General features: G+C 38.3%; 1 protein-coding gene across 1 annotated transcript in view; it reads left to right on the top strand.

The window, feature by feature from the left end:
- Positions 1-12,159, top strand: part of C21H8orf34 (chromosome 21 C8orf34 homolog) — a 357,039-nt gene extending 344,880 nt beyond the window's left edge. The window contains exons 13-14 of the mRNA XM_061123439.1: positions 8,465-8,524; positions 11,911-12,159. Of these exons, the coding sequence (XP_060979422.1) occupies positions 8,465-8,524; positions 11,911-11,918 (68 nt within the window). The 3' untranslated portion in view covers positions 11,919-12,159. The remainder of the gene's footprint in view (positions 1-8,464; positions 8,525-11,910) is intronic.
- The last annotated feature ends 129 nt before the right edge of the window (positions 12,160-12,288 follow it).

Consider the following 12,288-nt stretch of genomic DNA (forward strand, 5'->3'; position numbering starts at 1 on the left):
TGCTTTAGACTACCTGCTTTGTTTATTAAAACTTCCTTGTCACATGCAATAGCTGTCAGAAAATTTCATAACAGGTATCAGAAAAGGTTGTATTTAAACAAGACAGCTGAACTGTTGTTTTGAAATGCAGAATTCTTGGGATTGAAGTATCATGTGGAATTGAAATCTTGAAAATTGAAAGTAGGAGGTACATGGTCTGATTCTTTGTTATTTTGAAACATCAAAATTAGAAATGAATAGCACATTTTTGACCATGGGGTGGTGTTTATACACTTTTTTCTCCTACTTTAAATCTTCTTCTTAAATTAAGGTATTACTTTTGAAAAAACTTTGCTATTTCAGAATGGCTTACTGCTTTTGTTTAAAGCCTGTATATATGCTCAAATTCATACCACAGGCTATGTTTTCAAAGGACACTAAGGGTGGTATATTTCTATATAGTAATATCTAAAGACAAGTGACAGTGAACTAGTAGCCTATGAGCTAGGTTCATCTGCAGACATGCTTTATTTGGTTAGGACAATATTTTGACATAAAAATAAGCTTAAGCTAACATTTAGTTAGAATATATCAACTAAAAAATTCAGATATTCTTCTCTTTGAAAAACAAAAGATAAATCAGTCTAGACTTGCCCTCATAGCAACAACTAACTTGAACTGCTTGCTTCATTCATTGACATTCCATTCCTGCCCTGGTCAGATTTAAGTTTGTTATCTCTGCTCTCTGAGAGTGTCATGGGACTTCCTCGTTAGCCCAAATTGTCTCCCTCTAGCTGTCCAAGGTTTTTCTATTTGCATTGTCATATTTCCAGTGGTCATGTATGGATGTGAGAGTTGGACTATAAAGAAAGCTAAGTGCCGAAGAATTGATGCTTTTGAAATGTGGTGTTGGAGAAGACTCTTGAGAGTCCCTTGGACTGCAAGGAGATCCAACCAGTCCATCCTAAAGGCGATAAGTGCTGGGTGTTCATTGGAAGGACTGATGTTGAAGCTGAAATTCAAATACTTTGGCCTCCTGATGCAAAGAGCTGACTTATTTGAAAAGACCCTGATGCTGGGAAAGATTGAGGGCAGGAGAAGAAGGGGACAACAGAGGATAAGATGGTTGGATGGCATCATCGACTTGATGGACATGGGTTCGGGTGGACTCCGGGAGTTGGTGATGGACAGGGAGGCCTGGCGTGCTGTAGCTCATGGGGTCGCAAAGAGTCGGACACGACTGAGCGACTTAACTGAACTGAACTGAACTGCCTCAAAGGTTACCGTTTATGGAGTCCTTTCTGCTAACCAACAGCCTGTTTCACAATATATTCTATAGCGGTGATAGAATTAAGTCCACAAAATTCACATATGGAACTTAATGCAAATTAGTTTTGTCTGGTGGCTTTTACTTAATACTCAACTTGTATCTGTCTAGTGGGAAGAGGAGCTGTGATAATTTGGAGAACTATTTACAAACTATCTATGAGAAGGACCTGAAGACAAGCAGAAAAGACTTTTCCACAATTAAAGATATTAACATATTAATAAGAAACCATGAGATGGGTAGGAGGGGTAGAGATGCAATATAGTCAAGACCCACATAATTGATTGAGCTTCCCAGATGGCTCAGTGGTTAAAGTATCCACCTGCCAATGCAGAAGACTCGAGTTTGATCCATGGGTCGGGAAGATCCTCTGGAGAAGGAAGTGGCAACCCTCTCCAGTATTCTTGCCTGGAGAATCCCATGGACAGAGGAACCTGGTGGGCTACAGTCCATGGGGGTCACAAAAGAGTTGGACACGACTGAGTGACTAAACAACAGCAAGCATGCTCAGGTAGGTGATGCACAAACAGATGATCACAATCCCAAAGGTTCTTCTCAAGTTATGAGGGACTCAATTCTTCCATCAGGCTCCTTCAGCCAGCCAGGAGTCCAACATTGGGAAGACAAGCTCTCAGAATGCCTGGCTTTGAAGGCTAGTGGGTCTTGGGTATGGGAGACAAGAAGGGCCGTTGGAAACAAAAACTTTGCTTTTAAAGGGCATGCACAAAATTTTGCACACTCTTAAGACCCAGCTCAGAAACAATGATTTGAAAGGAGTCTGGCTTAAGCCCACTTTTTGGCCTCAAGTAGTTTCCTGGAGAGGCAAGAGACAGGAGGCAACTGGGACCCCTCACCGCCCACCTCAAGGATATAGACGCTGGCTGGAAGAAGCCACTTGGGGAGCTTGTTCTAACATGAGGACACTGGTGCTGGCAAGCGCCATTCTGAAGTCCTCCGTCTAGCGTATTAGCACCTATCCACCAGTAGGCTGGCACTAGCCATGGGCCCCCTGGGCCAGGCAGCCAGGAGGTGCATTTACATTTAAGGTCCTTCCTCCCTCTGTGGTCCCCAGGCTCATAAGTTGCAGAGAAGGGATTCATACTCAGGGGCATCTACAGTTGTCCAATTCTCAGATTTTAACTCTCAGAGACACATTACATGAGTATAAAGGAGACTGCTATCCTTCAAAGTTCTCTGCCAAATACTTTTCACCTTTTCCTTACTAACCAGGAATGATTTATCTTTCCACTTGTGAAGCCATAGCTCACTTTTCCGTTTTTCCTAATTATCGTGTCTTTTCCATTCAATATCTTGCCTTTAATATGCCTTGACGCTGGAGAGGGGAGAACGATTTTTGACCTCTCCCTTGGGTGGGCTTATGGGTGGTGCCTGCTGCTCAGTCACTTCACTTATGTCCAACTCTTTGCAACCCCAAGGACTGCCAGGCTCCTCTGTCCACGGGATTCTTCAGGCAAGAATACTAGAAAAGTTTGCCATGCCCTCCTCCAGGGGATCTTCCTGACCCAGGGATCGAACCCGTGTCTCTTATGTCTAACCTGCATTGGAAAGTGGTTTCTTTACTACCAACACCACCTGGGAAGCCCCCTCATTGGTGGCACAATTGTCTTATGCAATGCTGTTACATATTATCAAAGGCTGTGAGAGTTCATCTTATATCTACTAATTGGAGTACCTGCCACCACGCAGGGTTTGATCTCAACCAACCTTATTATTTCATTCATCTTTTTCCTGCTACTTAAGACTCAAGTGCTTACTTCTGAAACTAAGTTTAAAAAAAAAAAAAAAATCCAAGAATGAATTATTCCCTCCAGAAGATGCTATATTTTCATTGTTTCAGTTAGACTAAAACTTTACTTGCAAAATCTCTTAGGAGGTAATGGAATATTTGCTCTTAAGGTCTGGCAAGAAGTCGTAACCTGAAAATAGACACTGCAGCTTAAGAAATTATTTGTAATAATAGACATAATATAGAAGGTATACAAATATAGAATAGGAGTACTAAGCAAAGAATTTCAAAACTATGGCATAATAAATCTTTTTCGCTGAAACAATTAGCATATATTCTAATAGATATATAATTTAATAATAAACTGGGAAAATTGTCATATAGCCTAACAAACAAAACTACAAAATCTATTTGGGGGATATATTTAGAATTATAGTATTCAGTTTCTCCTTAAAGTCTATTATGAGTCACTGACATTTTAAAGCTCATATAGAAATGCATGTTTCTCTACAAAAGGAGAAAATGGAAAAGGACTGACATTTATTACATTTTTGTTGTTATGTGCTGTGTAGTATCTCCTTTAATTCTTGTGACAACTTGTGTAAATGATATTACTGATTTTACAAACTCCGATTTGTTAAAAACCGTTTTCCAAGGATGTACAATTAGTAAGTACAATTTACATTCTAGCTTAATCCAAAGCCATATGTTCTACTCTGAAATGTCATTTCATTTCTAAAAGCTTAAAAAAGGAGGGAGGGAGAAGGAATGTGTGTGTAGATAATATCACGAAAGGAATTATTTAGCTGAGCACTGAAAGAGTTTGTATCATAAAGAAAGGAAGAGTTTGTATCATAAAGAAAACACTATAAAACATGAAAATAAGGGAAAGTGACATATAAAGAAACAAGCAGTAATATATTTGAGTAGGAAATCTGCTTTTAATATAAACTTCAACTTGATTTAGTTATATTTACACTATGCTCCAAATTATTATCTACAGGCAAAGTCATCCAGAAAATTAAGGGAGGCATATATGATAAACATAAAAATTAAAATTTTGACAGTATAAAATAAATAACATTTAGTAATTACATTAAGCACGTTTTCAGTCCCATAGTATGCTATTAAAAATAGAACAACTGTTCAAAGCATGCTGCCAAATTTCTTCAAAATGACTTGTTTTGAAATGTTGACTAAATATCCCAAAACTGTATATCCACTTTAGTATATTTAAACATTCTTCAGACCAAAAACAACTTTTCTCTATATTCATAAGGATAAATGACATGACTTTCCCCTTCATGTTAGGACATAAAGGTTTGTCCATTTGTTAACTTTTAAAATAATTTTCTGATTTGTTTCAATTGTGTCTGACTTTGCGATCCCATGGGCCCACCAGGTTCCTCTGTCCATGGGATTCTCCAGGCAAGAAAACTGGAGTGGACTGCCATGCCCTCCTCTAGGGGATCTTCCAGACCCAGGGATCAAACTCAGTCTTTTATGTCTCCTACATTGGTAGGCGGGTTCCTTACCACTAGCGCCACCTGGGAAGTGCCTTGTTATATAAGGCTTTATAATTTATAAGTTGCATCCACATACTTAATTCCAAAAATAAACCTATTAGGGAAATTTTGGTCTTACCATTCTTATTTTACGCTGTAAGGGTTCAACACATATTTATTTAATAAATATGCATTCAGTATTTACTTAGTAAATGTTTACTGAATGAATGAATGAATGGCTGAATGAATTTAGTTCAAATTGGTTAAGTGACTTGAAGATCACTTGAGCAGAGGCCAAGCCTCAGTCTCCCCTTCTGATTATTCAGTGGTCATAATGTCTAGAAACAGACAGATGTGTATCATGAGTGGTTTATTAGTATACATAGCAAAACACAATGCATTCAGTGACGTTTCCTATGTTCCGCGTGTTGTTCGTCTGTAGTAATGATGGTTCCATTAGAACTTGTGATGAACATGGTGCATTCATGCAGCATATCCAGCCATCTCTAGATGTGCATTTGTGATACACTGCCTCAGCTGATTGTGTGGCTATTTTTCACTGAATAAACCACTCAAGAAGAAAGAATTACAGGTTCTAATCAGTAAACAAACGTACTATCTTTATTAAGATACTCTTTATCTAGACTTCACAGCTACTCATGGCTTGTTCTTCCCCTCACCAAAGCTGCTTCATTTCTTACATCCCCACGAGTTTGGGGAATGTTCCTCCCCGTTCAGGCGGTCCCGATGCACAGACCCAGCAGTATACGGCTGGACACTTAAGTCAGTTGCCATACAAGGATGTTATGCCGAAGTTCAATTCAGAAACTTGAGATCGGTTACTTCTGCCTTTTAGTCCTGTTGTCCTTGGCCACTCTGCCTTGCCCCCATGCCCCCTATCAAAATAAAATCTTCTCATGTGTTTGTATTCTTAACCACTGTTGACATATTTCCCGGATCTTTCCACTGTGGCCTATGGAACAGGAATTTGATTTGCAAACTGATCATTTTGGTGCTATTCAAAGAACACTCTCCATGCCTTTATTGCCTTATTCAAAATGGTTCCTAGAAGACACTGCTTCCCTTTTAGCCTTCACCAGGAAAAGCTACTCCTTTCACTTGCCATGTACTAAACACCATGACATAGCGTTCATATTCTACCTGAATGTTTTTTAGGCTCATGCCATTTGTCCTGCTGTCCTGTGTCTTTCCTTGGCACTGTCATCTCATCAGTCATTTCTGCTCTTTTCATGACAGGTTGAAATTTGGTTCATTGGTTTCCTTTCTATCACACTCTTATCTTTAGAAAATTTTAATTTCCTTTGAGTTCGGTATCCAAAGTCTTACCCTTAAAATTCCTTGGCCCTCTCCAGTCCAATGCTCTTCTAAGACAGTGTAATATTTTTTTCTTATCAAATGCAAAATAGCATCCTACTGTAAGATTTTAGATTACTGTAGTCTACAGTCTGTCCCAAACCTTTTATCTTTCAGATTCTCTAGTTTCTGTTAAACCCACACTTCCATCTGACTTTAGTACCCAGACACATCAGTACTCCTTTTTCTTCAAGTATGCCAGACCACAGTTGACTTCAACCTAAAGTCCATGCTACATAGAACAGTGATATCCAGTGTGTGGTCCACACACCAGCCGCATCAGCCTTTCATGGAAATTGTAAGAAATGCAATTTCCTTGGGCCTCACCCAATGTCTGCTAAGTCAGAAACTAATAGTGGATTCCACCAATCTGTGTTTTAAAAGCTTTCCAGATAATTCTGAAACACAGAATTTAAGAGAACGACTAATACAGAGCATTAATTCAACTGCTCTCCTGCCAGGATCTCTAATATTTTTGAGTGGTGAAGAATATTCAGCTGTGAGTGCATCATTATTCTAATTCAAAGCCTCTCTATGTGTATGGTTTCAAAACAATTATCAAGTTCTCCAGCTTTATTCAGCATCTACATATAAAGGTCGAGACTTTCAATCCAAATGTTTGTAGTTCTTCTTCATCTAAATTTGAATTTTCTAAAACTGTCAAATGCCCAATGCTTAATGATACTTCCAGAGGTGCTTCCTATATAACGCTCCTCTGTGCTGGACTCTGAGCGATGCTAACTGACTCAAGTCAGATGTATGAGAAGGGGTAAAATCAGAATTTGAACCCAAATCTGAGTACAAAACTTATGCTTTCTCTTTGGTTACTGAGTTTTCTGTTTTGCGCTGACATGCCTCTATTCTAACTGAAGCGGTATTTACAACATATCTCTGTAGAATTTTAAAAAGTGAGTTATATGAAAATCTATTATCAGGTAACTTTGATAAAATATCAGGTTAAATAGTTCCCTTTATTATAGGACTTCGAAGAGCCTTTAATATGCTTGTGTGTATTTTGAGCCTCCAAAAAGCAGATGGTATGTTATTGCTGAAAAGTCTTTGATCAAGGAACCATTTGTGGATTATCTATATTAACACCTTGCAGGACTAGCATTCCAAAATCTGCTTTGGAAAACTTGGGTTTAATCTATTTCCTTTCTCTTCAAGAAATGTGAAGGCTTATCTCCCTTGCTGCCTTTATTTCATTTTCTTTGATCTCCTGTTTTATTTCCCTGCTCTTTTTAAGTAGAATACTCATGTCCCCTTGTTCTGCTTTTCTGCCTCAAGGATGCATTCAGAGCAATCACGTTTAGCATATATTATGTGTATAACATTATATCACTTTGTGGACAAAGGTCTGTATAGTCCAAATAGTCCGTATAGTATGATTTTTCCAGTAGTCGTGTACGGATGTGAGAGTTAGACCATAAAGACAGCTGTGCGTCCATGCTAAGCTGCTTCAGTTGTGTCTGACTCTTTGCAACCCCATGGACTGTAGCCTGCCAGGCTTCTCTGTCCATGGGATTCTCCAGGCAAGAATCCTGGAGTGGGTTGCCATGCCCTTCTCCAGGGGATTTTCCTGGCCCAGGGATCAAACCGATATCTCAAGACAACTGAGCACCAAAGAATTGCTGCTTTCGAATTGTGGTGCTTGAGAAGACTCTTGAGAGTCCCTTGGATTGCAAGATCAAATCAGTCAGTCCTAAAGGAAATCAACCCCGAATATTCTTTGGGAGGACTGATGCTATAACTGAAGTTCCAGTATTTTGACCACCTGATGCAAAGAGCCAACTAATTGGAAAAGATCTTGACGCAAGGAAAGATTAACGGCAAAAGGAGAAGGAGGCGGCTGAGGATGAGATGATTAGATAGCATCACTATCTCAATGGACATGAATTTGAGCAAACTCAGGAAGACAGTAAAGGAGAGGGAAGCCTGGCATGCTGCAGTCCATGGTGTCACTAAGAGACGACTTAGTGACTGGACAGCAACAACAACAAATGTTATGTGCCAGGCATTACAAATAGAGTATATATATGTAAATACATACTGTTTTATGTAAACCTTATAATAATTTTGTGATGATTATGTTAAATTACAAATTCTATAGCATCATAATATGTGACATGTATATATCCAGACCTGAACATACTGTGTTAGGGTAGTAGTAGTCTGTAAAGCATGCCTTTGCTGCCGAGCCCATGCTGGATGTAAGAATCATGACTATGATTAGACAGGATCTTCTTGCAATCCACGTATATGTTCATAGCACTTATCTTGAGGGGCCTTTTGCCCTAGTTTTTATTTAAAATCAGAAAAAGTTTAAATTGAAAATGGCTTATGAAATGAGAACCAACACATGTAAATAGTTAAATTATGTATGATTGCCATCACTATATACTCTGAGTGTAGTTTTGATATTGATTTCAGTTAATCCTCATAAGAAATTGATCAAACCGCAAGGGAATTGTGTTTCATTGACTTTTTTTTTTCCTGGTCCAGGACATTACCTCTTTTTCTTTCACTGTGCAGGTTCTGCGGATCTTCTTCTTTGCGTTCCGTGCTCATCTTGTCCTGCACTGGTCTACTCCGGTATGTTTGCTCAGGGCACTTAATGTCCATGTCTGGTAATGATGAGCACCCCTTAAAATGGCTCAAATCTAGGTTTTTAAAAAATACATACTCTTCATGACCTATACTGAGAAAAAGATTTTCCTCCTCCATGATGTTTTCTCTTTCTTTTTGTGACGTTCTGTGGATCTCAGGCTCCTCATTGAGTCTGTATTCTCCTGTGTGGAGGAAGTCGGGTGAGAATTTTAAATCTCTTGTCCATGGCAGGAAGATCACTTTTAGATATACGTGAGATGCAAATATCTACCCTCTTTGTGCTAACCCTAACCCTAAGATACTACAAAAGATATCTTAGAGACGTAGCATCTCAAAACAATTTCATATCCTGGGACATGAGGTTACTCTATGAACTGGATGTATATAGATGAAAAATTCTCAGTATCTTCTCTCAAGGATGTTACCAGGAGGAGTAAAGCATTGGGTATGTCCTTAGCACTAATAGAATCATAAAATATCAAAATGAGAAAGAATCTGAGAAAGATCTACTTCTCTTCCTGTTCCACGCTCACCCCTTCTTTGAAATACCCCTACCAAATGGCTAACCAGCTTCTATGTAATGGTATAGCAACTCCTATGCTCTGCTCTAGTTGCTCAGTGACCCAGTCCTTGTGTATTAAAAAATCCCCTGAAGAAATAATTTCTGCATTGTACCATTGTGTAGTTGGCAAAATATTATGTTCATTACACATGCTTTATGATAAAACTTGGAAACTGTTTTATGATAAAACATGGAAAAGATAAAAAATGGGAACAGTCTAATGACCAAGAAAGGAAGAGTGATTTTAAAAATTACAGCAATCTGTATAATGGGATACTGTGCATCTGTTATGAAGAATGAGATGTGTTAACTCAATACATACCTAGATTTTACTGATATTAACTGGTTCTATCTAGTCATAGCTATATATATTCTGATGTGTAAACATTTTTACAATATTGTTTTATAAAAAATTGAGTCATAGGACAGTATACTAGATATGATTCATTTTTTGTTATGTATAATGCATAGACTCACAATCATATGCAGTTGGTCCTTGAACAGTGTGGGTGTTAGTGCACTGATTCTTCACATAGTTGAAAGTCCACATATAACTTGACAGTCAGTCCTCCGCATCTGTGATTTCACATCTGTGGATTCAGTATCTTGGATTGTGTAATACTGTAGTACATATTTATCAGAAAAAATATGCATATAAGTAGACCTGCACAGTTCACACCTATGTTTTTCAAGGGTCAGCTGTATTTATATCTACAAAATATTGTCTGGATAGTTTAAAAGGATCTTGAAAAACTATCTGCACCCCTATGTTCATTGCAACATTATTTACAGTAACCAAGATATAGAGAAAAACCTAAGTATCTATTAACAGATGAATAGATTAATAAAATGTGTGTGTGTGTGTGTATAGTGTTAGTTGCTCAGTCATGTCTGGCTCTTTGTGACCCCATGGACTGTAACCTGCTAGGCTCCTCTGTCCATGGGATTCTCCAGGCAAGAATATTGGAGAGGGTTTCCATTTCCTTCTCCAGAGAATCTTCCCAACCCAGGAATCAAGCCCAGGTCTCCTGAATCGTAGGCAGATTTCCTTACCATCTGAGCTACAGAGAAGTCTATCTATATCTATATCTATAGACACACACACACACACACACACACACTGGAATATTATTTGGCCATAAAAAATAATGAAATCTTGCCATTTGCAACAACATGGACAGAACTTGAAGCCATTATGTTAAGTTAAATTATTCAGACACAGAAAAACAAAAACCACATCACCTCATCTATACGTGGAATCTAAACAAAATGAAACACCAAGCTCATAGATACAGAGAACAAATTGGTGGTTGCCAGAGGCAGAGAGTGGGTAAAATGGATGAAGGTGGTTGAAAAGTACAGACTTCCAGTTATAAAGTAAATCTTGGGGACATCATGTACAGCATGGTGACCACACACAACAAACATGAATTTCTTATGTTGTTAAAAATATTTAAAACCTACTTTAAAAGAAACCACTATCCTATTTTGTCCCAAAATCTGAATCCTTGTAGCTGCCTTCTTTCTGGTTCAGTCTTTTCATTTCACAATCAAAAAGTGTATCTCCCTTCTATGTAATAACTCTACCATTGCAGGGATGTGAAGATCTTCCCAGCCCAGGGATTGAACCTGTGTCTCCTGCATTGCAGGCAGATTCTTTATCATCTGAGCCACCAGAGAATCCCCAGTGTCACAACTTACTTTAAAGTCACACATTATATTATTATTCACATGCAATTCTGATGATTACTGTTATGTAAGCATTGGGATTAGGTAAGTGCATGCAGCTGGAGAAAGCTAGCTTGACTAGTGGTCAGGAGCCCTGAGAAAATGGTCTTTAAGACCTGAAGGGTGGGACTTCCCTGATGGTCCACTGCCTTCCAGTTCAGGGGGTGCTGGTTCAATCCCTGATCCGGGAGCTAAGATCCCGCATGCCTCGTGGCCAGAAAACCAAAATCTAGAAACAGAAACAATATTGTATCAAATTAAATAAGGTCTTTAAAAATGGTCCTCATCAAAAAGAAAAAAAAAAGCCCTAAAGGAGAGAGTGAGATAAAGGAGTTGGCAAGGTTAGTTGGGATAAGTGGAATATTCTAGATAAAGGAGAAGTATGCACACAGATAACCCAACTCCCTTCTTCCTTACCTCTCTTCCTCCCTTCCTCCTTTCTCTTCCATCAAACAACTACTTACTAATCAAACACCACACACAAAGGATTCTTTCAAGTCCTAGGAGTCATTCAGAGATTAATATTCTTCTTTCAATGTGTTTATGATCTAATCAGTGAATATTAAATATAACTCGGGTAAAAAGCATTAAAAAACATATAAAATATTCTTGAAGCATGGACATATTCCCTTGACATTCTAGTCGTATTTTTCTGGGGAAAAAAGCAGTTCATTCAATCAAGAAGTGTGGACAGATAGTTTCAGTGCCAAAGTGGAACAGGCTGACTTGCTTTATGCTGCTCTAGTTTTCTACATTCAGTCTCAGAATTCCTTCAAGGAGAGTAATTGTGTACATATCTCGCAGGTATTTCTCACTGCACTATTAGGAGGGAAATCCATCTATTTTACCAGTCCAAGTTTTTTTGCATATTTTATATACAAAGATGTTGTATACAGGTACCAGAAATGGACATAATGACAGTTAAATATGGTTACTAGAGGTAATACTCTAAGGTCAGTGCCACTGTCAAAGTTCAGATGGAGTAGAGGAAAGCATGAAAATCCCAATCTTTCTTTTTCACATGTTGTGCTATAGACATATCATTAAGTGCATCTTCTTTTGTCTTCTTTCTCTCCTACAGGTCTGTGAAGCAGGCAGAAGAAGTTACAAGTGGTCCTTAAAGAAATGGCAATTAATCAAATCCTTATGTATAGTTCTAATTTTATTTACTATGTGTAATCATTTAGAGAATGATTATTTTTATAATATCAATAATAAACAAGTACTCTTGTAACCAGGGGGTGCCTAAGGATGTAATCAACAAAACACTAACCCTGGCAAAGGATTCTGGGGTGGTCAGGCTGCCTGCTGCCTTTTGACATGGTTAGTGTCCTGGGTTTAGATTTCTTTATACCTAGTTATTAAGATTACTATTTGATACATTAAATATTGCCTGATTCAAATGACTTTGCTTAAGATTTTTCTGTATTTTAACTTGTCTAGGGTTTTCTACTTCTTA

This window comes from Dama dama, chromosome 21 (assembly GCF_033118175.1).
Source record: "Dama dama isolate Ldn47 chromosome 21, ASM3311817v1, whole genome shotgun sequence".
In the NCBI taxonomy this organism is placed as follows: domain Eukaryota; kingdom Metazoa; phylum Chordata; class Mammalia; order Artiodactyla; family Cervidae; genus Dama; species Dama dama.